Source organism: Haemaphysalis longicornis, unplaced genomic scaffold (genome assembly GCF_048455015.1).
Source record: "Haemaphysalis longicornis isolate Haplotype H1 unplaced genomic scaffold, Haemaphysalis longicornis Haplotype H1 scaffold_2, whole genome shotgun sequence".
Classification (NCBI taxonomy): Eukaryota; Metazoa; Arthropoda; class Arachnida; order Ixodida; family Ixodidae; genus Haemaphysalis; species Haemaphysalis longicornis.
The window spans coordinates 39298335-39326084 of record NW_027526295.1 but is presented as its reverse complement, the minus strand read 5'-3'; the positions used below and the strand labels follow the sequence as shown (position 1 = coordinate 39326084).

The 27750-nt window shown below is 45.2% G+C and overlaps 1 protein-coding gene across 1 annotated transcript in view; it reads right to left on the bottom strand.

Annotated features, from left to right (window-relative positions):
* The window catches only part of LOC144168836 (uncharacterized), a 59216-nt gene extending 37266 nt beyond the window's left edge, over positions 1 to 21950 (bottom strand). The window contains exons 1-3 of the mRNA XM_077697819.1: positions 21878 to 21950; positions 19239 to 19295; positions 8349 to 8455 (exon numbers count right to left, since the gene is read on the bottom strand). Coding sequence (XP_077553945.1) covers positions 8349 to 8455; positions 19239 to 19264 — 133 coding nt within the window. The 5' untranslated portion in view covers positions 19265 to 19295; positions 21878 to 21950. The remainder of the gene's footprint in view (positions 1 to 8348; positions 8456 to 19238; positions 19296 to 21877) is intronic.
* Between the last annotated feature and the right edge of the window lie 5800 nt (positions 21951 to 27750).

Below are 27750 nucleotides of genomic sequence, written 5' to 3'. Positions count from 1 at the left end.
ATTTTTTACCGGCCCCATCGTACTTCATTCATACGCTTTATATATATATATATATATATATATATATATATATATATATATATATATATATATATATATATATATATATATATACATTGAAAGAGAAGACTAAAGGGTAACGAAAAAAATGTATTAACGTTACGGCTTCGGGGAAGCCTTCGTCATTCTCAGGAAGGCTTCCCCGAAGCCGTAACGTTAATACATTTTTGTTCGTTACCCTTTAGTCTTCTCTTTCACTGTACATTTTCACCGACCCCATCGTACTTCATTCATAGGCTATATATATGTAAATATATATATATATATTGCCGCGAACCATACATTGGGTTTGTTTATTTGTGTTTTGCTTTTACCGCCCGGCTGTGCCGGTCTGTGTTATCTCTGCGCCAAGGAAAGCGCGTGTTCAATTCTTTCTTTCTGTGCCGCATGTGTTATCTGTTGTGATAGGGAGAGCATTCCGATCTAACGTGAACAGCCCAGAATAATCTTCTTGGGTCTACTATGTTCTCGATGCGAATCGACGTTTCGAGAACCACGCGCGCCAAAAGATAAAAAGCCTGCAGTGCGGACGCCGGGGCATTCGATTCTGCGACGCTCGCTGACGCAAGTCACTTTGTTGACCGCTGCTTCGCCGCCTCTGTATTCTTTTGAGTTGTTAGGGGAGCACAAGTTCGCTCCAATAAACTTGTTTCTCCTGCAAGACAACTGCGTCGTCCTTGGCTTCGTGACATCTGGTGGAGGTGCTGGGTATCGATCCCCGTACTTCTCGCAGAGAGACCGAGAGAAGACTGCATTTATAACCCCAGACGGCCTATACGAGTTCAAGGTGATGCCGTTTGGGCTGTGCACAGCACCAGCGACGTTTCAAAGAGTCATGGACACTGTGCTAGCTGGTCTTAAGTGGCACACCTGCCTCGTATACCTCGACGACGTAGTGGTATTCGCCTGGACTTTCGACGAACACCTTGCAAGGTTGGAGTCTGTACTCGAGGCCATTCGTACGTCGGGGTTGACGCTAAAGCCTGAAAAGTGCCGTTTCGCATACGGGGAACTCAAGTTCTTGGGCCACGTCGTCAACGCCGCGGGAGTCCTACCTGACCCGGCAAAAACTTCAGCGATTGCGAACTTCCCAAGGCCGAAAGACAAGAAGGGCGTGCGAAGATTTCTCGGGCTGTGCGCATACTACCGGCGCTTCGTGGCAAACTTCGCACGCATTGCAGAGCCACTCACGCGCTTGACGAAAGATAGCACCCCTTTCAGCTGGGAAAACGACCAAGAAAAAGCATTCTGCGAGCTGCAAATACGCCTGCAAAGCCCGCCCGTGCTCGCTCATTTCGACGAAAATGCCGAAACGGAAATGCACACGGACGCCAGTGATATCGGCTTGGGTGCCGTCCTTGTCCAAAAGCAAAGCGGCTGCGAAAGGGTAATCGCCTATGCCAGCCGTGGTCTGTCGAAGGAGGAGAAAAACTATTCTGCCTCTGAGAAAGAGTGCCTGGCTATTATATGGGCGATTTCAAAATTTCGCCCATACGTGTATGGAAGGCCATTCAAGGTTGTAACAGACCACCATGCGCTGTGTTGGCTCGCCAATTTGAAGGACCCCTCTGGCCGTCTTGGGCGGTGGAGCTTGCGCCTGCAGGAGTTCGACGTTACCGTCGTTTATAAATCCGGCAGGAAACACTCCGACGCCGACTGCCTGTCCCGCGCCCCCGTCGACCCACCACAAGACTCTGATGAAGACAGCGCGTTCTTCGGGATCGTGACGGAGAGCGACCTAGCCGCCCAGCAGCGTGCCGACCCCGACTTACGCGTCATAATCGAGTACCTCGAGGGATGCAACGTTGCCGTTCCTAGGACCTTCAAACGCAGCTTACCAGCATTCAGCCTGAGAAACTCCGTCCTTGTGAAGAAGAATTTCTGCCCCGGAACAAGAGCGAATTACCTCCTCGTCATCCCAGCGGACCTTCGTGACGAAATTTTGGAAGCGTGCCACGACGACCCGTCTTCCGGACATCTGGGCACAGCCCGCACTATTGGAAAAATCAAGGCGAGGTACTACTGGCCCGGCCTTACCTCTGACGTCACCCACTACGTCCGGAGCTGCCGTGACTGCCAGCGATGAAAAACGCCGCCGACAAGACCCGCCGGACTTCTGCAACCGATCGCCGTCCCATCGAGACCATTTCAACAGATTGGAATGGACCTTTTAGGCCCGTTCCCTACGTCACGATCACACAACAAGTGGATTGTCGAAGCGACAGACTACATGACGCGCTACGCAGAGACCGCCGCTCTTCCGAGGGGGACTGCACAAGAAGTGGCGAAGTTCTTTATAAGCCAAGTTGTGCTACGACATGGAGCCCCGGAAGTCCTAATCACAGACCGCGGAACGGCATTTACTGCAGAGCTGATGCAAGGAGTATTACGCTACAGCAACACGGATCACCGAAGAACGACCGCGTACCACCCCCAAACGAACGGACTAACAGAACGTCTGAACAAGACAATCGCAGATATGCTGTCAATGTACGTTGACGTTGAACATAAGACTTGGGACGAAGTTCTGCCGTATGTCACGTTTGCGTACAACACGGCTATCCAGGAGACGACGCAGCTGACGCCGTTCGAGCTTGTCTACGGTAGAAGGCCGACTACGATGCTCGACGCCATGCTTCCGCACGTAGAAGACGACGACCTCAACGCCGACGTCCACGGATATCTTCAACGTGCGGAGGAGGCCCGCCAGCTCGCTCGAGTTCGTATAAGGGACCAGCAGCTGGTGGATGCCGGCCGCTACAACCTCCGACGCCGAGACGCCGAGTACCAACCAGGGGATCGTGTGTGGGTTTGGACTCCCATCCGACGACGCGGACTCAGTGAGAAGCTCCTGCGACGGTATTTCGGACCCTACCAGATTCTACGACGTGTTGGCCAACTTACCTACGAAGTGATCCCCGATGTTGACTCCGGCACATCACGACGACGCACGCGGCCTGAAGTCGTCCACGTGGCTCGCTTAAAACCTTTCTACGAGCGATGACGAACTTTTATTTTCATTTGTTCGGACTGTCGCTTATGTTAGCATCGGGTCGATGCACTCTTAAAGGGGGGGTAATGCCACGAACCATACATTGGGTTTGTTTATTTGTGTTTTGCTTTTACCGCCCGGCTGTGCCGGTCTGTGTTATCTCTGCGCCAAGGAAAGCGCGTGTTCAATTCTTTCTTTCTGTGCCGCATGTGTTATCTGTTGTGATAGGGAGAGCATTCCGATCTAACGTGAACAGCCCAGAATAATCTTCTTGGGTCTACTATGTTCTCGATGCGAATCGACGTTTCGAGAACCACGCGCGCCAAAAGATAAAAAGCCTGCAGTGCGGACGCCGGGGCATTCGATTCTGCGACGCTCGCTGACGCAAGTCACTTTGTTGACCGCTGCTTCGCCGCCTCTGTATTCTTTTGAGTTGTTAGGGGAGCACAAGTTCGCTCCAATAAACTTGTTTCTCCTGCAAGACAACTGCGTCGTCCTTGGCTTCGTGACAGTATATATATATATATATATATATATATATATATATATATATATATATATATATATATATATATATATTGTAGAACAGAGACGTACGGGACGAGGGATTCCGTAAGGACACATATCAAAGTTGCAGTCCTTATTGCCAGTGCTGTTTGGCGTTTTAACAGTGTTTTTTTATATTGCCCAAAAGGATATCATTGCTTTTTTAATGCAGGAATAAATAATTGAAAATTCAAGTCGAGAAAAAATGCGCCGTTTTTTTCCGGAAGCGGGAATCGAACCCACAACCTCCGCATAACGCGTGCGGTGCTCTACCATAGAGCTAGTTCCGCGGTGACTCCCCTCTCGACTATACCGCGGGGTTTTGTATTTACGACTGCTCAGAGCCCGTTCAACTAGCACCGCCCCTCGATCACCGCGGGAAGACGTAGAACGTCTTCCCGGAATCCCTCGTACCGCACGTCTCTGTTCTACAAAATGCACTACGAGGGTTCTGGCTTGAGCAGTCTGAAATGCCTTTGGCTATCCCGGACTTCCGACCACGTCTTACGTGCGGCCGCTGGGAAAAGACGTTCTACGTCTTCCCGCGGTGGTCGAGGGGCGGCGCTAGTTGACCGGGCTCTGAGCAGTCGTAAATACAAAACCCCGCGGTATAGTCGAGAGGGGAGTCGCCGCGGAACTAGCTCAATGGTAGAGCACCGCACGCGTTATGCGGAGGTTGTGGGTTCGATTCCCGCTTCCGGAAAAAGCGGCGCATTTTTTCTCGACTTGAATTTTCAATTATTTATTCCTGCATAAAAAAAGGCAATCATATCTTATTCGGAAATATAAAAAAAAACACTGTTAAAACGCCAAACAGCACTGGCAATAAGGACTGCAACTTTGATATATATATATATATTTATATATAATATATATATACATAGCAGGTAACACCCGCCGCGGTGGCTCAGTGGCTAAGGCGTTGTGCTGCTGAGCACGAAGTCACGGGTTCGATTCCCGGCCGCGGCGGCCGCTTTTCTGATGGAGGCGAAAAGCAAAAACGCCCGTGTGTACGAGATTTCGGCGCACGTTAAAGATCCCCAGGTGGTCTAAATTCACCCGGAGCCCTCCACTACGGCGCGCCTCATCGCCTGCGTTGCGTCGGCGGTTAAACCCTACAATCAATCAAATATAGCAGGTAAGAAGTTCCGGACTACCGTAGTAATATGTAAAAACTTGGGTGCACGCACTTGGAAAACATTGAACAAGGGTTTTATTGTTCCCAACAGTTGCGAAAGGAGAACCTTTCTTCTTCAGGGGTTATTTTAGAATACACGGAGAAACGCTTATTCACTTTGCCTCCGAGGGCTTCCCTTTCTCCTCACCCTCGTCAATGAGAGCTATCGGGGAGAGTAAAAGAGTGGGAGAGTAAGAATAAGATGTCGTAACTATACTACAGAAGGTGGGAAAAAGCAAGGAAAGAGGAAGGGAAAGAGGAAAGTTGTAAATGGGAAGGAGGCACTGTTGCGGCATTGATAGACAGAAAACAGACGCATAAAGTTAAACCAGTGTGTGTCTACACCGTAAACGGCGTGCTGCGTCTGCGTGCGGAAAGAGAGAGAGAGATACATAAAATTTGGAGAGTCGAAGCTCGAAAGCCTGAAGGAAAAGTCTGTGGATGGCAGAGAAGCATGCCAACCTCTGCCTACTGGTGATGAATGGTAAAAAAGAACGAAAAAGAGGCATTTGTTAACGGCGGTTTGAGACCGTCGTTAGACAGAGACAAGAACCACATGGCCGCAGGTGCCCGAAGGAAGCTGATCGGGAAACGAAACATTCGTAGGCAGCCTTGAAAAAAAAGATCAGTGAGTCCCCATAGCGCGGAGGCTCGTGCGGGTCCGTCTGAGTGAAATGGTCCGGAAAGTTTGCGTAGAAAACGATTTACGCCTTGGAAAGAACCACACGGGGAGAAAGATTTATCACCTCACCACCGCCGGAGGGGCAGTCCCCACGCCAACGGTCCCGCACCGCCACCCGCTTCCCGCTTCCCCCCTCCCCCCACCGACCCCCTCGCCACACAGATGCTGGCACAACGCGGTTAACCACAGGGGCAAAGGGTGTGCTCCACGAACTAAAAAAAACTATGGGATGATTATTCGTTTTGCCCTCCCTCAAAACATCTCAGGGTGGTTACGTCAGTTTCAAAAGCAACTCAATCTCCCTTTGGTCTCATTTATTCCTTCGGCAAACGTCCGAAGTTCATGTATAAAGAAGGATTCTCTTTGTACCCGCTTGTATGTGCTGCGGAAGCCGGTCTGAATTAAGGCGGCCTATATTTTTGCAAACGAGTGACCCGGGAGTCGGAGATGCCTGGACAGCGGAAGATCGGGGAGGCCCTTCACGTGTGACTTGTGGTTATTAAATCTTTTGCGGAAAGATGTTTTTGTTTGGCCGATATATTCCTCCTCACAGACAAGGCAGTGGAGTTTGTAGATTACATTAGGGGTGTCACAGTTGAGGTTGTCTTGGATTTCATATTTAAAGGTTGACGTGGTGGCCTGGGAAACGTTAGTGGTCTCCATGTGGGGATAAAGTTTACAGCGCGGTTTGCCGCATGGCCGGCAGCCTAGAGTTCGCTCAGGTACTTCTGTTTTTGCCCTGACCAAAGGTCCTTCAAGTTTCTGGCCCGTCTGTACACAGCACGGGGGGGGGCCGCTGAAAAATAGCCGACAAGCGCTCACTCTGCCTTATCATATTAAAATGTCGTCTCAGGATGTTGTTTACTTGGGAAGTTTTGGACGAGTACGTAAGGACCAAGTTAATTTCATGGTGGGTATCTTTTAGGGTTTCAATCAGAATGTCTTCTCTTTGTAAATTGCGTGCTCGGCTAATCGCATCGTCAATCATTTCTTCTGGATATTTTTGACCAATCAGGGCGGTCTTTAGTTCCTCAGCATGTTTTTCGAAATCGTCCCGTCCAGAGCATATCCTGCGGTACCGGTGTGTTTGTGAGTAGGGTATACTTGTTTTACAATGGCGGGGATGGCTGCTGTAGAAGTGAAGATATCGTTGGCGGTCAGTGGGTTTCCTGTACAATGTTGTTGAGACTCTCCCTTGGTCCAATATGTGCGTGACATCCAAAACATTTATGGTTTCTGTTGATATTTGATAGGTCAGTTTGATTGATGGATGCAGAGAGTTGATTTCTGAGATAAATTCCCTGAGGTTTGCCTCATCATTATTACAAATGAAGAAGATGTCATCGAGGAATCGTTTATAAATGACAGGTTTTGGACAGCAGTTTGCAATGAACTCTGTTTCTAATGACGCCATAAAGATATTGGCGTATGTAGGTGCCATTTTGGAACCCATGGCTGTGCTGTTAATTTGGAGGTAGTGGCTATTGTCGAATTCAAAGTAAGGACGAGGTGGAGGAGGGTTTTCAGTGTTCCAGGGGTTACGTCCAAGCAGAAATTAGAGTCACCGTAGCATGAGACTGCGGCAAGGATGCCATCGGAGTGAGGAATGTTAGTGTACAGGGACGTAACATCCATGGTGACGAGAAAACGTCCCGTTGGGACCTCGAGGCCTGAAACCTCGCGGAGAAAGTGACCTGTATCCTTTACATATGAGGGAAAGTCTGCGGGATGTCTTTAATTAGGTGGTCAATTAAAGTGGATATTTCTTCCGTTGTCGTTCCATTGCTGGATACAATTGGACGACCAGGATGGTTTTCGTTGTGTATTTTAGGTAGGAGATAGAAACGTCCTGGCTTAGAATTTTGGGGTAGCATAGCTTCATACATCCGATCGGTTATTTTCCCATCACGCAGCAAGGACTTTAGTGCATCCACAATTTCAGCTTCAAATCGCAATGTTGGGTCGTCTGTGAGCTTGCGGTAGAATGTCTCGTCAGCTAGCTGTCGCTGTCCCTCGTTTAAATAGTCAGTCTTGTTCATAATTGCCACAGCCCCCCCTTTGTCTGCAGGTTTTATTACAATGGCAGTGTCCTCACTCAGGCACTTCAGGGCTTCACGCTCGTCACTAGCGAGGTTGCTGCGGATGGGCAACCGTTTTTCGAACTCTTTGATTATATCTTTTTGCAGGGCCGAAATGTATAGATTCAAGTGCTTATCCCGTTGCTCATTTGGCGTCCATATATATATATATATATGTAGTAAGGAAATGAGGGGCTCGTTGAGAAAATACAGAAACATAGGTCGGCAGTCTACAACGCCAAAGGAGGCATTGGGGTGTGGTTAGGCTCTATTTTTTACTACGGTTAATGAAGATAAGATTTTTTTAATATAATGAAGGAATAAAGAAAAAAACACGCGCCTAGAGTGGGGACCGAACCCACGCGTGGGTTCGGTCCCCACTTTGGGCGCGTGTTTTTCTTTCTTTATTCCTTCATTATATTAAAAAATCTTATCTTCATTAACCGTAGTAAAAAATAGAGCCTAACCACACCCCTATGCCACCTTTGGCGTTGTAGACTGCCGACCTATGTTTCTGTATATATATTTATATATATTGATGCAGTAGTATATCTTATCCGTCAGTTTACCCCGTGACATTGTTAACACAGGTTTAGTTCAGAGAGACGTACTATGTACGAACTGTGTTCCACGTTTCAGCGTCTGTATCTGGCAAGTTGTACATTTTATGCATTTGTGCCTCCGTCTACCGCCCCCTCTCGCACTTTCTCGTTTTGATACCTACAACCACGTAGGCAATTTTTGCGGTCATTCTTTACATTAAAATACAAGCATTGCAGCAAAGCATTTTGTTCGGTTGAAGTTCTCTCATACCAACAGCCGGCGGCGTGCCTTCAACGGGGGGCTGAGGATGTCGTTCTGACTTCAACGCAGATCCAACCACTACTGCCAGCATGGAGCTAAACAGCAGTGCCGAATACCTGTACGGGTAAAGGACAAAAAGCTACCAGTCAAGCATGCAATGGTTTCGGTTCGGGTCTCTAGGTGTATGTGCCACATGGAATGAATGCATGCAAATCTCCAGTTCAGGCATGGTCAGCCGTAGGTGGCGTCATCACCCATAAAGGACTGTATCACCTCCCAATGCTCTAAATGCTATATCAAGAAAATTTTCTTTTTGAGTGCACGTCGTGACACCTTTATCATTCCTCCGCGGCTTGAGCACACCACCCGAAGATATGGGGAATTATCACGACATGACCAGGATACCATTGAAATTGTTGCTTATTTAGAACGTACGAATTATTAAAATGCGCATTAATTTCTTGTGGTGTTAAACCATCCTTAAATATACAAAAAATATTTGCCGTTATGTTTTGTGCACCGTAATCGTTACAAGAACAATGGCGTGTAGGTTCGAGCTAGTTGTACGAATCCATTGTACGAATTTAATCCGCAAAAAGTTAGACAGAAGACGAACAGGAATAGCATTTGTCTGTGCCCCGTTCGTTCCATGTTTGAATTTTTGCGCTGGAAATTTGTGAAAAAACAACAGATCTCCAACATTTTTTTTGTGCTCTTGTAAAACAATCCAAGCATATTACATATGCCCGAATAGGCTAGGGCTGATTAGATTTTGAATTGAAATCTCTGCTTTTTAGAAGGTGATATTCGCTTCTATTTGTGTGACCAAGACTGCGTATGCTAACGTCTAATGCAGATTACTGCACAACTTCCAAAAATGAAATCACAAATATCACTGAAGAACTAAGAAAGTTGCTTTTGAAATTCGCGCTTATTACGGTGTACTTACGCTCTACAATGAAGGCAGGAACAAAAAACCGGCCACAAACAAGGTGATCCAGTCACATATGAAATCAGCGTTTGCAGAATAGCATTTTGTGGCTTTTTTTCTGAAGGGTGTAAAAAATTGGAAACAAGGCCGATGAACCGAGAATAGCTGAGAGATTAGGAGCGTTGAGGGGCACTGTTGTGTTCGTGCTCCCCAGCGGAAGCACAGTTCTGTGTCAGCCCCTCCCGGCAGCGCACCAATTAGTGTCCCTGCGAGTGGCCCTTTCCTTCGACAACGCCGCACTCGACTCCGCGGGAAAATAGACAACCCACAGGGCGATGCTGTGGGACCTTGCTTCAGTTCAGTAAAAAAAGTGGAGTTCTTCTTGGCTGAATAAATGGTATTTTCAAGTGTGCCCGTATGTCACCTTGTCACTGACGGCGAGCAAATAACAGTGGCAAGGATAAAGTATTTGTGCGATCTACGTTGAATAGCAGGACGAAAACCTGAATTTAATGGCACCCCCTGGAGATCATGGCCTTTAATTCTACTTCGAGGCCAACAACATCGTAGCCCTAGAAAGAAGAAGGCACACCTGCTCACGAAATGTGGGGAGGAGATGTACCCTACCCTCTGCTCCCTGGTTTAGGCTGTTTCCTCTAAAACTGTATCCTCGCTCTCGACATCAAGAGCGCGTTCGATAACGTTTCCCACGACGCCCTACTAAATAGCCTGGCCACTCTCCACGTTGGGACACAACTATACAACTACGTGAGAGCCTTCCTTATCAACCGCACCGCTACAGTGGGGATCTCTCATTTACGCACACCCTCCTTCCCAGCACTTCCCCGAGGAACACCACAAGGCTCCGTCATTTCTCTTTTGCTATTTAACATAGCTCTGAAAGATCTGCCTCCGCTACTGGACACCGTTCCATCCCTCCACCATGCCCTATATGCCAACGACCTTACGATATGGACCAACTCAGGTTCCATGGGCGAACAACAAGAATCGCTTCAACGAGCCATTGACATCACTACCATATATCTCTCTAAATGTGGTCTTACCTGCTCCCCGGAAAATTCCGCACTGCTAACCCTTCAGCAGACAACTCGGGGATGACACACGGCCCCGACGCCGGACCCGGCTCTTACTATAGAGACTCGCCCCGTTCCTGTAGTAACCCATCTCAGGGTACTCCGACTGACAATCCCACGAGATAGCTCCAGCTAGCACACCATCCTCGCACTTCAACGCACAGTTACTCAATGGGCAGAACTAGTTAAGCGCATCACCCACCAACGTACTGGTATCAAAGAAGCTGAAACTGCCCGTCTGGTTCAAGCTTTTCTCATCTGTCGCCTTACATTCGGAGCTCCTTACCTGTCCCTCAAACCAGCAGAGCACAAAAAACTTGACATTTTTATTAGGCAAGCCTACAAAACTGCACTCCGCCTCCCCACTAACACCTCTACTGACTTGTTTTTAAGCTTGGGAATACATAATACTTGGACAAAGCAGTGTGAAGTTCAACGAACTTCGCAATTCCAACGCCTTAAGATTACACCGACTGGCAGTAGTACTTTAGCACGCCTCGGCTGTCCGACCCCGACTCAGCCTCACCGCCTGGCACGTCTTCCCCCCCTTCTACGCACTCGCATTAAAGTCGCCCCGCTATCCCGGAACATGCCCCCAGGCATCCACGATGGTCGTCGCACCACGCGAACCAGCTACATCCCCACCCACTACCAGCATCTGCCGGACACGCTTTACGTCGATGCATCCCCATATCCCAACCGATCGACGTACGCTGCCGCGACTGTAGATAGTCAAAAACGTACCGTCCCCACTGCCTCCACGCGAGTCTCAACACAAACTGAAGCGGAAGAGATAGCCTTTGCGCTGTCCCTTACCTCCACTCGTCGTGACTACGTGACAGTAATCACGGACTCGCAGGAAGCCTGCCGACACCTTCAAAAAGGTCAACTCCCTCGCACTGCCGTACGCATCATTGAACACTCCTCGTACGTCCCTGAGGAGTGCCACATTTTATGCACCCCTGGCCATTGTGGGTTGGCCGGCAATGAAGCGGCGCACGACGCGGCCCAAGAAGTGGTACACCGGGCCATTGCCCCCGACCCCCCTCCTACTACCCTGGATGCCCACCCCCTACTCACCTACAATGACATACTCACACACTACAAGCTCTCTCGTCGCATCTTCCCTCCACCTCACCTGTCTCTAACAAAAGCCCATGAAATCACTCTCAGTCAACTACAAACCCGGACCTTCCCTCACAATACACTTTGCATTTGATTTTCCCCACCTCTCACTCACAACAGTGCAAGTTTTGCCCCGAAAGGGGTACACTTTATCACATCGTATGGGAATGCTCCCACACACCCGACCTCCCTCCAAATCCCCACCCCTCACCTTCACAGTGGGCGGCGCAGCTGTCAAGCTCTGAACGCGGCTTCCAGCTTAACCTGGTGAGACGGGCCCGGACTGCCAGCCAGAGCCAGGGACTCCTGGACTAAGGAGTCTCCCCACTGGTCTGCCTCCACACACGGAGTCAGATTGGGCCTGAATAAAAGTTTATTCTTCCTCCTGCTCCCCTCATACTTCGTACTTTTTTGGCAGTACCCCAAGTATGTGAGCCCAACGAACGAGGAACAACGACAGCGTTTTTATTGTGGCAATGTGCGAAGGAAGCAAACTAGGTAGAGCACTAGACTACTACTTAAAAGACCTGAGTTCAATTCTTATCCGATTACACGTGATTTTCCATCCTTTGTAATGTCGCGGCCATGTTTTTCACTAGAACCTGCAACAGCAACGGGCGAGAGTGGGGCAGTTAAGAGCATACAGAAGTGACTCATGAAGATTGTGGGATTACTTCGTAAATTGTAGGCTGGACTTTCTAGTCTGTATTAGCCCAGTGCGGCTGCATTTATGCGCACTAAAGTCTCCGTGCCCCAGCTATCATGCCCCAACATTTTAAAAAAGAGCAATGGTGTTATTTGAACGAAACATTGCATATAATGTTTCCAGTGCAGTGAAGTAGTGCACAGTAATTTTGTTAGAATATATTTACTTAAAACGATTTTCTAAGTCGGAAAGTACTTGCCTAATCGATAAAGTAACAAGAAGACACTTCAAAGTACCGATGAAAAGAATCTAACTGCGATATTTTCAGCGACGAACTAATTGCGTAATCATTTCTTCTCGCTGCTAAAGGAACCCCGCAAAATAAAAAAAAAATAAAATGACAATACTTCTATGCCCTTACGTGGTATTTCTTATATTCTGGTAACACAACTCGCACTTCTCCAATTCCACCCGGACCAAAAAACGCTGGTAAGAAAAAGATGCTGTCCTAGGAGAAGATGAGCGGGCACTGCGGAGGCAGGAAAATTGAATTGCATTGAACAAGAGCGGAAAGCGGCCCCACACCCCCTCTCGCGAATAACTACTCCGCACTTGTCAGCGTTCACGTTGGGTTGAACTGTTTTTTATTTTTTACAAGTTTTGTTGCCTTCTAATGTCTCCATAAAGCACGCAGACCAAAATATATTTGACGCTACTGGGTTTGGCGTGGTCGCGGCGGTCGTGCACCACCTACTGGATTTTAGTCAGCCGCTGCGTATGTAAGGTGCACCCCCCCCAGCCATATGTATCATAAGTACCATATGTACCCCTGGGAAATAGTACCTAATACAACCTTAAACCTTAGTTTTACGGCCGCCCAATATTTTTCGGGACAGGACATCGCGCCCCTTACATAATTGTAACGGGACTAAGGTGGGCAATGCCTCACAGCCTCTTGACTCAAGAACGATTACGACGACGACGACGTTCCTGGCGCGCATCTTGCGCGAGGTCAGTGTTATCGCCGCTTAGCCACTCTGTAAATAAATCGCTTCACCCCATTCCATCGTTCGTCTCATCTGTGTCCTGCCACCACGTAACATTTTGGTGAAGGTGCGGGATCATCCCCATCCTGGCCTCCGCATCGCATCGTCTCGGCCTTGGGCGAAATCGTCGAGGGAGCGCCGGCCATGTCGGGCTGCCGAAGCCCACTGCGACCTGAATTCGAACACGTACCCCGCCCCGTGTTCCCAGCCCGTGTGCAGCCGCTGAAGATCAGCCAATACAAGCCGACAACAAACCAAAGAAGACGCCGTGTCTCCAGCCCTTTCGTCCGACGGTTCAAATTCCGCCGACTGTTCGTTCCTGCTTGAAGACATCGCTTATGTGGGGCCAGGCATCAACAGGGACGTCATTTTCATCGGTGGCGGCTGGTAAATCTCCACTGTATGTTTTCATCGAATCGCTCACTGCATCGCAATCCTCACATTGCCTCGGCATCGACCAAGACGGTCGCCCTCGATCCAGGGAGTGATGTTACCGGACTAAGGTGGGCAATGCCTCACAGCCCCTTGACTCAAGAACGATTACGACGACGACGACGTTCCTGGCGCGCATCTTGCGCGAGGTCGGTGTTATGGCCGCTATGCCCATTCGGTAAATATATCGCTTAACCCCATCCCATCGTTCGTCTTATCTGTGTCCTGCCGCTACGTAACATTATGAAAGTGGTCGCTTTCAGCGTTTCGCCTTTAGGTTGCAGTGATGCCTTAACTCTGTTATCGAGAGCGGTGGCTCGAAGAATGTCTACGCTGGTGTACTCTTCCTCTCACCTGTGGTCGTCCCTAAGGCCTCTCTAACCACCCAGGGCAGTTTTATTGCCCGCCTTTCATTATCTGGCATGACAGCTGAGCCGCGCAAAAGCCTCTTGCAATTCCTCAGTATCAACACCTATATCAAACTTTTCGGCGGTTTAGGAAGCCCCAGCCCATCGAGATCCACCCAGTCAGTTCCTTTTACATTATAACTACCCCTTACACCGTAGCTGCATCTCCAAAGACCGGCTGTGGCTTCTAGTAATTCATTGTCCTTTGTGCCTTACTACCTCCTATTTTATTACCGCTGTCGTAAAGTGTTCTCACGACGTTAAGTCAAGACGGTAGAAAACAATCAGCTGTGGTATGACTTAGACAGAATTTAGGGGCTTCGTTGCAAAGTTTCTCGCCCCATCTTTAATTCCAGGACAAAAAGTTGGAACCTGACCTAAAAGCAGCCGCTGGGAAGCTGTTGGCATGACCAGCCAACAATTGCACTTCTAACGTGACTTTGTTCAGATAACTTTTTTTGAGAGCTTGGGATAAAGTGATAATTTTATTTGCTGTTGATCACCCCACCAGCACACAAAACTTCACGGTAAGCATTGAGCACAGCACTAGAAATTAACTCCTTCCTTTTGCGTCATTTTCTTCTGCTTTGAGTTTCGGCGTGATTATCGTTCAACAACAGAGGCCTTGTTTCAATCTTAGTTTAACGACGACGTCCTGGCTGCGTGCAGCGGCACTGTACACCCCAAAATCCGGCACTATACACTTTAAACTTGGCACCTAAATTCTACCACTATACACACTGCAAGCCAGAATTTGGGGTATTACCGAACGCGTGAACTGTAACTTCTGCGGTACGGTGGCCGCAAAAATCATCCTATAATTATAAATGGGGTCCTGTCATGTGGGTGAAACCAGCCCCTGTGATAAACCCGGGGATATTTCCTTAATTTTTTAAACCTTACAGACACTGACGCTTGCTGCACACAATGCCACACTATAGATCTCACTCCTCAGAATACACGCTCCCTTATGCCGCCACGTATAATGCAGATAATTACGGCAGCTTTTGCCAATACATGCACCGAAGCCTCAACCGGTAGAACAGCTCGGTCGGGCGGAGTTTAACAAATCTAATGAATGTGTTCTCACTAGACCTTATGGCAAAACTGGCGCCCTCTTGCGGGAACCGCAGGTGCTTCCGCCATGTTGGGGGCTTCCCGGATCTCCGGATACCGCTGTGTACATGATAGCCCTGGGTTAGCGACGCGCACGTCGGAATTTATCTTTGTCCAAGATGCCCAAATACTGCCGTGTAACTTGCTGTCCACAAAGATAATACGAGGACGACAACGTAAATAGCGTACACATATTTTGTTATTTCTCAACGGAAGCATGACTCGAGCCTTGCGTGAAGTCGCTTGCGGGTGTCGACTTTCCTTCGCGCAGTAATATTATAGCTAGATCGCATCCATAGCCACGAAACGAATAATATGTGCAGGACTGAAAAGGTCCCAAAGTGACCTATTTCCGAGCCCTGTATTTGCCGCGGAACACTCTTCCCTGCTGGTAGTTAAGGCGCACTGAAACGGTCAGCTCGTACTTTATCGTGCGGGTAGAGTTTTCAGTCGGCCGTTCGTGCTTTGCGCGCCCGCGTATTCTTTTTATTTTGGACGTTCAGTAGGCTTTGATGGAAGTACTACGCATACTCTCGTTTGCCAAACGTTACAGAAAATATTGGATCCGCGAGAGTTGCAACCTTCACGTAGCGCCATGAGTAGCGCAAGTAACGTATGTAGTAATTCCGTGTATCGGTCATTTACCGCTCTTCGCCTGCTGTTCGACCGTAGCCTATTTTCCCAAGATCAAATTTTTCGCGCGGAATTTTCTAAGCGGTAGTGTACACCCAGTTTTGTTGCCAACGGCGTGAGCAAAGAACTCTCAGCGATCGCCGCCAAGCGCGCACTCACGAGCGCTGGGCATTTTCTCGCTCTTTAAGGTTTCACAGTTTTTTTTTTGCTAAAACCTTTGCGTGTGCTGGGATAACTCGGCGGTGGCCGCGAGGCATGCGCTCACCAGCGTTCGGCAATTTCTTGGTACTTTAATTATTCATTGCTAATTTATTGGTAATTTATTGACAATGTTTAACGCGTTACACGCCACACACGTTACGCGCTCCACATTACGGCCAGCTGCAACAGCTCTGCTCTTAAAAATGCCAGGTATGCAATTTATTTTGTTAAGTGCCTTTTTTTTCTTTTGCAGGTTTCCTCTGCGTCCCAGAGGATCATTGACGTATAGCTATATCGCGAGGGTCCCCCCCCTCTCCCCCATCTCAACCTCAGGACAGCCCGCAAGTTTCGAACCGTTACAGGAATGACCTCCTGAGAAACCAGCAAGATGTGAACCAACACTGATGTACTTTCAATGTTTGCGTTCTCATGGACGAGTCACTCGCTAATGTCGTAGGCCGATGCTACTGCCCGTTTGTGAAGCAGAAGTGGCTGATCCAGCATGTTAAGGCCTGGCTCCGATCTGTGGAAGAGGGCTTATCGGGTGTGCTCAGGTGACGCTCAGGCAGCCAGCAGCGGTGAAAACATCTGACGCGGGACAAAGTGGTGGCACGAATGCATTCCGTAAGCAAAGCGCCTGCTGTCAGTGCGCTGCCCTAGGTGCGGCGACGCGGAGCTTTGTTGCTATCTTCGCGCACTCGGCATGTTGCAGCACAACTTTTTGTTCCAAATTCAGCATGAAGATTTCCTTTATCTGCCAATTTGTACACTGTTAGTAACATTGACGCTTCGTTCAAAGTAATTATAAATAGCACCGCTAATTGCTCATTTAGCTCCATTGTATGCTCTCCATCGTCACTGATTCATTGGTAAAGATGCCTATGTAGGTAAAAATTATGGCCATAGCTTAATTTATTGCAATTGATGAGTTAATCTAATACTCATTTTATACAATACACTTGGCAGAATCATTGAAAGCTTCAGACAAATACTTAATTAATTAGGTGTTTCCGATTATTGTAGCTCCCTTGCTCCTCATACACCATATGTTCAAAAATCAGGAAAAATGGGACGAATCTGACAGATAAAATAATTAATATAACTGAGAGAAACGTAAGAAATACAATCACTGGGTAGTGTACGATTTATCTACCGATACGTTTAATGACATTTAAAATAGCTCAAAAAGAATTCAAGCTCCAATGCAGAAACAAAGCTATTTGTTGGGCATAATGCAAGATGATAAAACTGCACTATATAAACGGTGTCGTGTTTAAAATTGCTCCAGCAACACAGATAATAATACAATAAAGGGTGACCTAAACAAAACAAAAAAGGTTGCTGCAAACATAGGACTACAAAGAAAGCATACTACTTGATCCACTTTTCGGCTTGCCAGAATCAGGTCAAACCAACTTCACGAATACCAACTGGGGACAACTTCCGCGAGACATGTCGACACCGCCTTAAGAGAATCGTTTGCATATGTCCTCGAGAAAGAATTATTAATAACTGGCGACCAATGCCAATATTTTACTCAATAACGTGCATCATAAACAACTTGTTTAAGAGAACTTGAATATTTGAACTAAATATCACTTGTGTATTTAAACTAAACCATTTCCTTCATCAACGGCCTCTGGGAATTGAAAGTAGAGTAATAAACAACTACAAAAATAAATCCTGTCCTCTTTGATTAGCGAACCGCAACACCTCTATACGACTAGCGGTTTCTTCTTCCATATATCTATTTTATTTTTCTTTGTTTGTAGACCTGCAACTTGCGTTTGAAAGCACTTATCAACTATTATCACGCAAATCGATTCAATCTAGAGGCTTTTTTCATTTGTTTTTTTATTTATTGTTCCCGCAATAGTCTTGAGTGGGTCAAACTAGAAGTTTTTTTTTTCGAAAACGGGGCGGTAGATGTAGGTGTTCTGCAAGGAGGGTTGCCAGTAAATATTTTGTTGGGCATTTTCGTTAAATAAAATGTAAAGACGTGAAGCTTACATACATGCTGCCCACACAGCCTTAGCCCTACCGAATTAGTCGTAAACAAAGTCCTGGAAAATATTTTAACAGATATATGCTATTTTTCCAAGTAAGTATTGCTTTTTTACATGATATTTACCAATAGAAGCTTCCATTGCTTTCATATTCCAAGTAAACCTCTCATACTATGAACGACCGATTTTTACGTGACAGCGACAGTTTTAGGCGTCCCTGTCAGGTATTGTCAATTCAAATATGGAGATGTAGTTGAAGCACCGTGGGCGAGCTGAGAATGCCACGCTGGCGAGACATTATCACTGGATGACACTTTCAAGAAGTAACAAGGCGTTTACAGGCAGTGTGCAGTTACATGTGTTTCTTGCGATTTAAGGCGCACATTTTTTACAAGAAATGGTATACAAAGCTTTCGAAGCATCAACATTAAAATACGGTACAACAATTTAGGACCATGCCTCTCATTAGCGACCAAACATAACATACCGCAACATAAGAATATCTCGCAGCATTTCATGTGGGACATACTTTCTCTGAGAAGGCAGACCTAATCATACATAAACGTAAAGTTCTGCATGTGAACAATCTGTTTATACTGAATGCACTTCGAAGAAAATATTTTTAAGTATTTTAAAGTTGACGACATAAAACAGAAATATCTTTGTTGTTTTAAAGAAGTCATTATTTGAGTTTAAATAAACTACGGGAGAGTAAGATGCAACACGGCCCTATTATGCGCTTTCTCTTTTTAAAAACTTGAAATAGGCGCGGCCTTTCCTAGCTTTACAAAAACAAGCTGTTTGCCATGAGGGCCAAACTTAAACCCTTGATAATTTATTAGCGCGCTTATTAAAACTCTGCTACCCACATCTTACAAATTTCATCAAACGTTCTGCATTTAATATTTGTTTTCACTGCATTATATCGCGTTAGCATCAAGTATTTTTTGTTTCCGGTATTACTTTCTCTGTATTAAGTTTGGTTGCATTAGTATATTTTTAGTTATAAAAATTTTTTACTCCTGTTATCTTCATATATTTTTTAAACATAATAAACTTGGTTTGCCCAGACTGCTCTCAATCATAACTGCTTACGTGGGATCAATAAATATAGAACTGCATGGTATTCGGAGAGCTGATCTGAGTTGACTGCATATTCCGCCCTTGGTATTTTGGGCCAAGCTGGAATTTGCTGAAATTCGCCATACGTACGCACTTTTCCATGTAAATGAAGAACATGAATATTTTCCAACATCACTTACTTTGAAGTACAGGGTGTCCTCGTCATTTTTGCCAGCACGTCAGGCCCACAGTGAACACTGTAATGTTCACGGAAAAAACACACGTTTACAGAAGCACAGGTACATACCTGAAAGTACGAGAGAGCACAGAGCGTACAACAATATACCCCCCTTTTCTCGCAGGCGGCCAGACAGTACAAAACATCATCATCAACATCGGCGAGCTGAGAATGCCAGCAAATTGCAGTGACTGAGTCATCTGTGTCCCTTACATATACGAAAGAATGCAATACCAACGGTAAACTTCGCCGCCTAGCAGATTGTTCTATATGTCTAAATACGCGTTTCAACAATACACCAGCGCTTTCGGACTCTATCGAGGCCCAAAAAACTTCGCTATCTGACACACAAATGCAAGCCGTCACGAGAGAACTTTTAATGTAAAAAATTCAGAAAGCTTTCTCTAACGCGTAAGACTTGAAGGTAGCGAAGCTGTACGCAACCATCACTATCGTCACACACGTTTAGGTTCGGGATTTCAGCCGATGTACTTCTTCGCAGCCCCAAAGAGCTTTACTCCATCATTGTTGCTGTAACTTTGAGCTTTGTTCACTTTGTTGGAATTCATAATCATTGGACACGAGCTTGGAGCGGCTTACGCTATCACGTGACTTGGAGGAGTGCTTTGACGGCACATGCAGCGGCGTACAGTATTACAGGGTACGCACCATATCGTTTCCCCGGCGACTTGTGCATTCTGCGGTACACCGCATATCCTGTTCCACAAGGTATAAGAGAACTACCAATCACAACACATGACCCTAATGCAAACCAGAGTGACTACAGTGGGCGGCCCAGCTGACCAGTTGTGAGCAATTCATTAAGCGAGGCTTGCTGTCAAGCGTCTTGTCGCCATAAGGTTTCTCACAGCTGTTATTTTAGCCACGGTGGTGGTCGGTATGCACTTGCACATAGGGCACCTGGTCTTCACAAATGAAGGTCACCCACTTTTGAATGAATTCCTACTTTCGGCACGTGGAAGCTGCTCCCTAGTAGTTTAGAGTCGCCTGTATAAGGCTAGTGGAGGAGCGGGCAAGATTCGGTAACCTTGTTCACTCTGGCATACCATGTTTTATTGCGTTTTCAAAATAACTCTTATCTTCTGCGAATTACCTCCCATTGTAAAAAAAGTACAGGCTCTTTTAATATTTTTTCTACTGTTACAGAAACTGTTGCCGATCAAGCTTTGTGCTGCGGAAATGGCGTTGTTCAAAGTGCGTGTATTGAAAACGCAATTTCGTACGTTCTTCGCTCATCTCCGTTTTTACCATTGCTATGCAACACTGCCAGCCCGTATGCTAAAACGGCATTCCTCTCGTATCTCGCAGCAACGCTGCTGAGAAAAACGCAATAAACACGCAACAAACAATGCAGTAACCTAATGGCACGCTTGCATTGCGGGCGTGGGGGCATCTGGGGAAGCCTGCACGAAGTCAAGTTGTCAGGCCTGTGAAGGCGCACAGTTTTTGAAAAGAAGTGCTTTAAATCAATGAAGTGGGTGAGGGGGCGCTTAGCAAACAAGAGGAGTGCGCTCCCTGCAATAAACTATTGACTGCTCTCAGCGGAAAATCCGCACGTGTATCGTCAGAACGATGCCAAACGAATAGCTGGTTGAAAATTCAGTAGAACAATTTAGACAATATCACCTTTATGAAGAGGCCGTTAAAACAACATGCATCTTGGTTAATTCTAGAACAAATAGCCCTTGGTAACTAACTCAGCTTGAATTCAGCCAATAGATAGGCTTTTAGGGCTTCAAATTACCAGAATAATTGAAAAGTTTTAAACTTTGCTACCCAGTGACGCAATATGAGCCAGAAACAAAACATAATTATCATTGTGGTAATCGCACGTTACCACGTTATTATATAAAACAGTACTAGAGGCCCCACTGCGATCGCCCACATGAGTTCTTTAATGGTTCCTCTGGCCTAGCCTGGGTAAGCCAATCAAATCTGAAAATCTGTCTCTTCATGTAAAATCCTCACCAAAGTTGCTGAAAAGTTTCCATAACTCCACCGATTTTCCTCTGGTATCTCTGAGTGTTCTTGCAACCTTTGGTTCAAGATTGACTTCAGCTTTCTCGGAGCAACGCAAACAATTTTCTACACCCGACGTGCACTTTTTAGTGTTCGTTTTAGTATCTCGGTGTTAACAATTATATACAGAGGAGAAGTCATGATAACATTTGTTAAATTTGAAGGCGGTAAAAAAATATTGGCAGCCCTTTTGAGCAATCACAAAAGCCATTACTTTAGCGCAGCCGATACGAATCGGGAATTTCTTTTTAACAGAAATCCTTAACGCTTTAAAACAAAACTTTATTAAATGTGTTTCGGGATCATATCAGTGCCCGCCAAAAGATCTTACACTTTCAATGGGCATGAGACTCACATATTCATCTGTTTTTGTTTGCAGTGCACTCTAGTTGAACTCAACAAATTGAGGTTGTCGTCGAGAAATGGAGGCCAGAGACCCAACGCCGCCACTTTACAACCACAGAAAAACTTTCGCATGTTTAGTACGACATCGCAGCGATAGCATTTTTCTGGTATGATCTACAAATTCGTATCAAGTACTATTTCATTATTTGAACAAACCTGTTGGAGCAGAACTTGGGTCTTCTCCCGTCGCCCTTGCTGGTGGTTCTGCGGGGTGGCAGATGTGGTCGCGCCGAATATATATCGAGAGGGCGTCTCTCAATGGAAACCCCCAAAGCCAACTTTTTCATAAGTTCCTGATATCGGGCGCTGATATCGCCTAGGGCTGCTGTTCATTTCGTGATCATGGTCACGCTTCCCTAGAAAGCACTGAAGCCATGATTATACAGCTGTAATAAAGGGGAGATAGCCAGCGTTCTTAGAACAAAGATTTCATTTTGCAGTGAAGGGTGCAATATGCGCTATAAACGTCCTTTCGTAGACACAAAGAGAGGTAAATTCTATCTGCTATGGCTCTGGAAAATCGACCAGCTACTAAAAGTAATTAGAGAAATCACAGAATACTTTTGAGCTTAAGAAATTATTCGAAAAAGTCTCGTGCTGTATACAAAATAAAAAGAGAGAAAAATCCCAGTAATTTTGATAGCCAACAAAGATAAGATTGCAAATTCGAGTTCTCATTAGCGTAAATGTTGTCTAAACGTAAATATTTGGATAAAAACATGCTTTGCTGGGAAATTACGCCGAGAAATGTTCATTTTTTCACTTTAGACGATTTATGCGGCCGCTAATTGTATAAAGCCATGCAGCGAGATATTACCATTAGGAGCGCATCCCATTCATAGAGCGTTTGGTAAGCAATTGTTCCTATAATAGTCATCTTCATTCCAAAATACCCAGCGGGTAGCTGATGCATCAGAAACACACGTTCGGGATCAAAAAGAAGAAAAATTAACATTTTTGATTGAGTTTTCTCTACTTTGCCCGCACCCGTGGTGGCTACCAAATTGAAATGGAAGGAATCTGAGGGAACCAGAGAATTCTCCACTGATGCATCCGCATGTCGCTTGTGCAGAGTGTCACTTATCCAAAGCCAGATTTGACTATGAGTATCCAAGGACGTTGTGTTATGTTGTTCATTTTAAGTTTTTGTTTTCCTTTCGGGAAAGATATATATTATAATATTGTAAAGGTTGCTGCATTTTATTCAAGAATTTGGAATTTTTTGCATATGCGAAAAAAAGCCCAGTCTAAGTACAGCAAAATCGCAAAGTCGCAGTACAGTGTTACCCATGTTTGCTGTTTATATAAGTATTTCTACGTGCTTTTGCCGACTTCTTTTGTTTAGTCTTCAGTGTCTATAGAATGTTTATAATGTTTATAGTTTTCACACCGTGGGAATAGTTTGGTAGACTTTTATTTTCACAATTTTCTAAGTTCTGCGTTTTTCAAAATTTTGCTCGACACATTGTTTGCATTTACACTACTATGTGGTAAAATGTAGATTTTCAGCCAGTCATGCGTTATGGTAAAATACATGGCCTTAGAAGGTTTGCTTATTTCCGGTATTGTCTTTCGCATATTCAGCATTCTTCCCCGGCTTTTTTTTCTTCGTTCAAGATTTATGCAAATCATATTTTTGGTCCGTGCTTGAGCATTGTGTAATACATTTAGTTTTATTCTTATTTTAGTTGTTTCCTAGAATATGGTTAACCAGTTATCTCTATTCCGGCATTAAAAAAATAAATTTTGTTATTTCGGTCGATTCTGCATTTTTAGGAAAAACAGGTTATTACGTGATTGTTTTTTTTCATATTTTTTATGGTGAAGCTGTTAATGCCCACGGATTTTATGTTTTGGTGCGTGTAACGCAGGCGCACCGAAGTGAAGTGGCCACAGCTTACTAAGCGGAGAGCAAGTGCAGAGTGCAGGTAAACCATGCACAAGAATTTCTGGAACAGACCTTTATCTAGGCAAACTATTTCTATGTTATTCAATCAGGTGGGAATTCTCCCACTCGTGAAATGATTGAATGAAAGCAAAACATTAGGAATATGTGATGCAAGTTATCAATACCTAGGTCATTTTACCATTGTTGATTTATTCAATAGGCTGCTTTATTCTTCCTATACAAAATAAAAAAACCCGCCTTTGAAAAACGTTTTGACAGAAAATACACAACAGTTACTTCATATAGTAGTTGCGAAACTCTCCATAGGCCTCATGCATGAAATCAGAAGCATCCTCAAATAAAAGGTGCATTGGGATAGCGCCAAGTATAAAAAGAAACAAGGCAAAAAGGTTACGTTAGTGCACGACAAACTTATCGTCGATGGAGAAAAGTTTGTATTTGATGAATAAAAAACTCAAGAACCGAAATTGGCAGTTCCCAGCCTAGTAAACAAAAACTACGTCCCGAACGCCGTAGCCCTAAGCAGCTTCTGCTTTTAAACATTAACGCACGCAGTATCGTAAATAAATCCGTACAACTGGAGTTTATTCTTCTTGGTATTAGGCCACATATTGTCCTGATAACTGAGAGTTGGATCGGTGACAAATTCACGGATGACGTTGTTTTGCCCCCTCTTTTCATGCGTATAGCCGTGATAAAAACCGTAGGGGGGGGCGGTGTGGCCGTCCACGTATAACTTCCTCTTGATGCGGCACTTTTGCATCAGATCGACAATCACGAAAGCCTTACTTTAAAGGTATTCTACTGTGGACGTTCCTTCCTTATTTTTGCTGTCTATCGTGCTCCTGATTGCCTCCTCGGTTTCTGCATGACTTACATGAGCACATGGTATCATTTAGGCATGACAGCATATTCCTGGTGGGTGATTTTAATTTGCCTGGCGTTAATTGTGACTCTCCTTTCCCTACTCTTGTAAAATCATCGCACGCTTCATACCTTCTGGTTATTATCATGTGTCATAATTTGCGTCATGTAGTAAACTATCCAACACGCGTCGACGTGACCTGTGCTTCTATACTTGACCTTGTTTTTTCCAGTAATTCAATTGAAAAATTTTCTGACTCCGTTGAAAATAGTCTTTCTGATCACTGTATTGTGTCATTTTTATGCCCTGTTGAAGCTGTGTATACCGCTGATCGAACTAAATGTATCCGCATAAAGGATTTGTCTGATGGTCAGGATGAAACTGTATTAGATTTTATGGAACTTCACCTGAGCAACTTTCAACGTTCTGATGTCTTTCAAATGTGGGAGACATTCAAACACTTGTGCTTGAATTGTATTGATAATTTTGTTCCGGACGAGGTACAAAAGACGTGTAAACCAACACCTTGGGTCTCTCGTGATAATATGCATTTGAAAAGGAAATTAAAATGCCTGAAGCGAGGAGCGTCATCTCGAAACATTATTCAAACCACCCAAGTAGCCCCATATCAAGCCGTGGCAACTGCGAAACGTAAATATTTTTTGAACACAGTTGCCCAACTTTATTAAATCTGCCCCACAAAAACTTTGCAATTTATTGTCCAACAAAAGAAAACCCATCGAAAAATTGCGTATTGGCGACGCGCTCCTAGTTGAGAAGGCGGACATCGCTGATCATTTTAACACCTATTTTCATGGTGTATTTTTCTTAGCTACTGAGCCAATGCCTGAACTTGTTTCTCTTTCCAGAGCTAATACTGATATTGTGTCCATGTCGGGTGTAATTTCAATGCTGCTTAACTTAAAAACGAAGTCATCAACTGGCCCTGATGGGATACCAAACGTGTTTCTGTCTTGATACGCTAAAATGTTATCACATTTTCTTGAAGCAGTTTTTAATGCTTCGTTAACTTCTGATGTATTACCCTCTGACTGGAAAGTTTGACGCATTGAACCTCTGTTTAAAAAGGGCGACTCCATGATTCCTGGTAATTATCGTCCCATTTTTATTAAGTCATCTTGTTGCAAAATTTTGGAGCACATTATAGCTAACTACATTACTAAATTTATTAACGACAAGGGCATATTATCTTCCTTCCAGCATGGCTTCCTAGAAGGTTTTTCTACAGTCCCCCACTAACATCTATATTTCACAGTTTTGCAAGCGTCCTTGACAAGTCCGGGCTGGTTGACGTAATTTTCTTAGATTTCCGTAAAGCTTTTGACCTTGTTTCCCACGCACATATTGTGCGCAAACAGCAGTCAATTGGACTTCATGTGTTCATAACTACCTGGATTTCTTACTATCTGCCCAACCTCATGCAATAAATGAATGTTGAAAATAGTTGTTCCAAATCGTTATCCGTGACATCCGGCGTGCCGCAAGGCACCGTACTAGGTTACTTATTGTTTTTAATATATAATCAATCAATCAATCATCAATCAATCATGTTTATTTACGTGCCCAGGAACAGCCAGAGGCCTGAGTGCTGGCGCACGAGTAGTTACATGAAAACAAAATACAAGAAACATATAGCAAGAAACAAACAAGCGAGAAGACACACACAAAGTGAAGTAGTGAAAATGACAGAAATAAAGCACAGGCGGAGCCTGGGTACAGGTAAAAAATAAAAAAGAAGATGCCTATGTTGCTCTGCCCGTCGTAAAGGCCACACGACAGGCAGAGCAACAAAGTTTGACAGTAATACAACAAAAACAACGGCAAGAGTGTAGAGACAAATGAAAAAAACGAACAAATGACAGTAAACAGTTTCAAAAATACGCAACTATCAGTTGGATAGACACAACCGCAGAGAAATCAAATTCCAGAAAAAAAAGAACGACAGACATATCATAGGTGTTTAACATACTGTATTCAACAGCGTTGTACGGTAAACTGTAAAGGATTTCTGAAAGATGTCAAGGCGTTCAAAGAAGCGGTTGTAACAATTCTGTATTCTGCGCACAGGAGAATGATTGGAGTTGCGCGCAGCGGTCAAGAACGGGCGATGCGACCTGGTGGGCCTTTGTGGTACACTAAACTCTAAACAGTTAAGCAGGTCTGCGCAAGAAAGGTCACCATGAACAATTTTGTGAAGAAATGTAAGGTCTGCACGCATACGTCTGCAGTTCAAGGAAGGGATGGAAGAGACTATGGATAAGTTAGAATCAGGATGAATACTGTGATTGTGATGACGGTGCTTAAATATCGATAAAAACTTCTTCTGCACACGTTCTAATAATTCACTACTAGATTTGGAGATGCCGTTCCAGGCAACAGAAGCATATTCTAACTGTGGTATACAAATTGCATTGTATAGCTTTAGAAATGGAGCTGGAGAAGAGAATTCCTTTGTAATCCGACACACATTTCCAAGGCTTCGGAGTGCTCGCCGGGTGATGAACCTAATATGAGGAGAAAAAGAGAGGGTACTGTCGAAAAGCACCCCTAGGTCCCTAATCTCCTCAACCCTTTGCAGAGGAGCTCCCTCAATAATGTAGGAAAACAGCAGACGGTGGGTTTTCCGGCTGTAGGTGACAATCTTTGTTTTAGTGGGGTTTAAAATTAGGCAGTTTTTCCTGCACCAGACCGATAATTCCGACACATCCCTCTGCAAGGCACAGCAGTCCTGAACACCGCTAATGTGCCTAAATAGTTTGACATCATCAGCATAGAGAAGAAAAGAAGAGTTTGTTAACACTGTTGAAACATCATTGATAAAGACAGAAAACAATAATGGACCCAGCACGGAACCCTGGGGTACACCACTTGTTGCAGGGTGAACACTAGACTTTTTGTAGTTAACATCTACATAAAAGGACCGGTCATGGAGATAGTTGGACAACAAGGCAACAAGGCTTGCGTCTACACCAGACTTAGCAAGCTTGTTTATTAATAACTGATGGTTCACCACATCAAACGCCTTACTGAGGTCAAAATAAATAACGTCCAACTGGCCGTTTTCACAAACTGCAGCCGAAGCCTGTGTCATAAAGCTTGCAAGATTTGTGACCGTCGATCGACCCGAGAAAAAGCCGTGCTGATTTGGTATCACAACGTTCTTGACGCAGGCAGCAAGAACTTTGTGCAGAGCTGACTCAAAGAGTTTTGAGGCGACACAAAGGAGTGAGATCG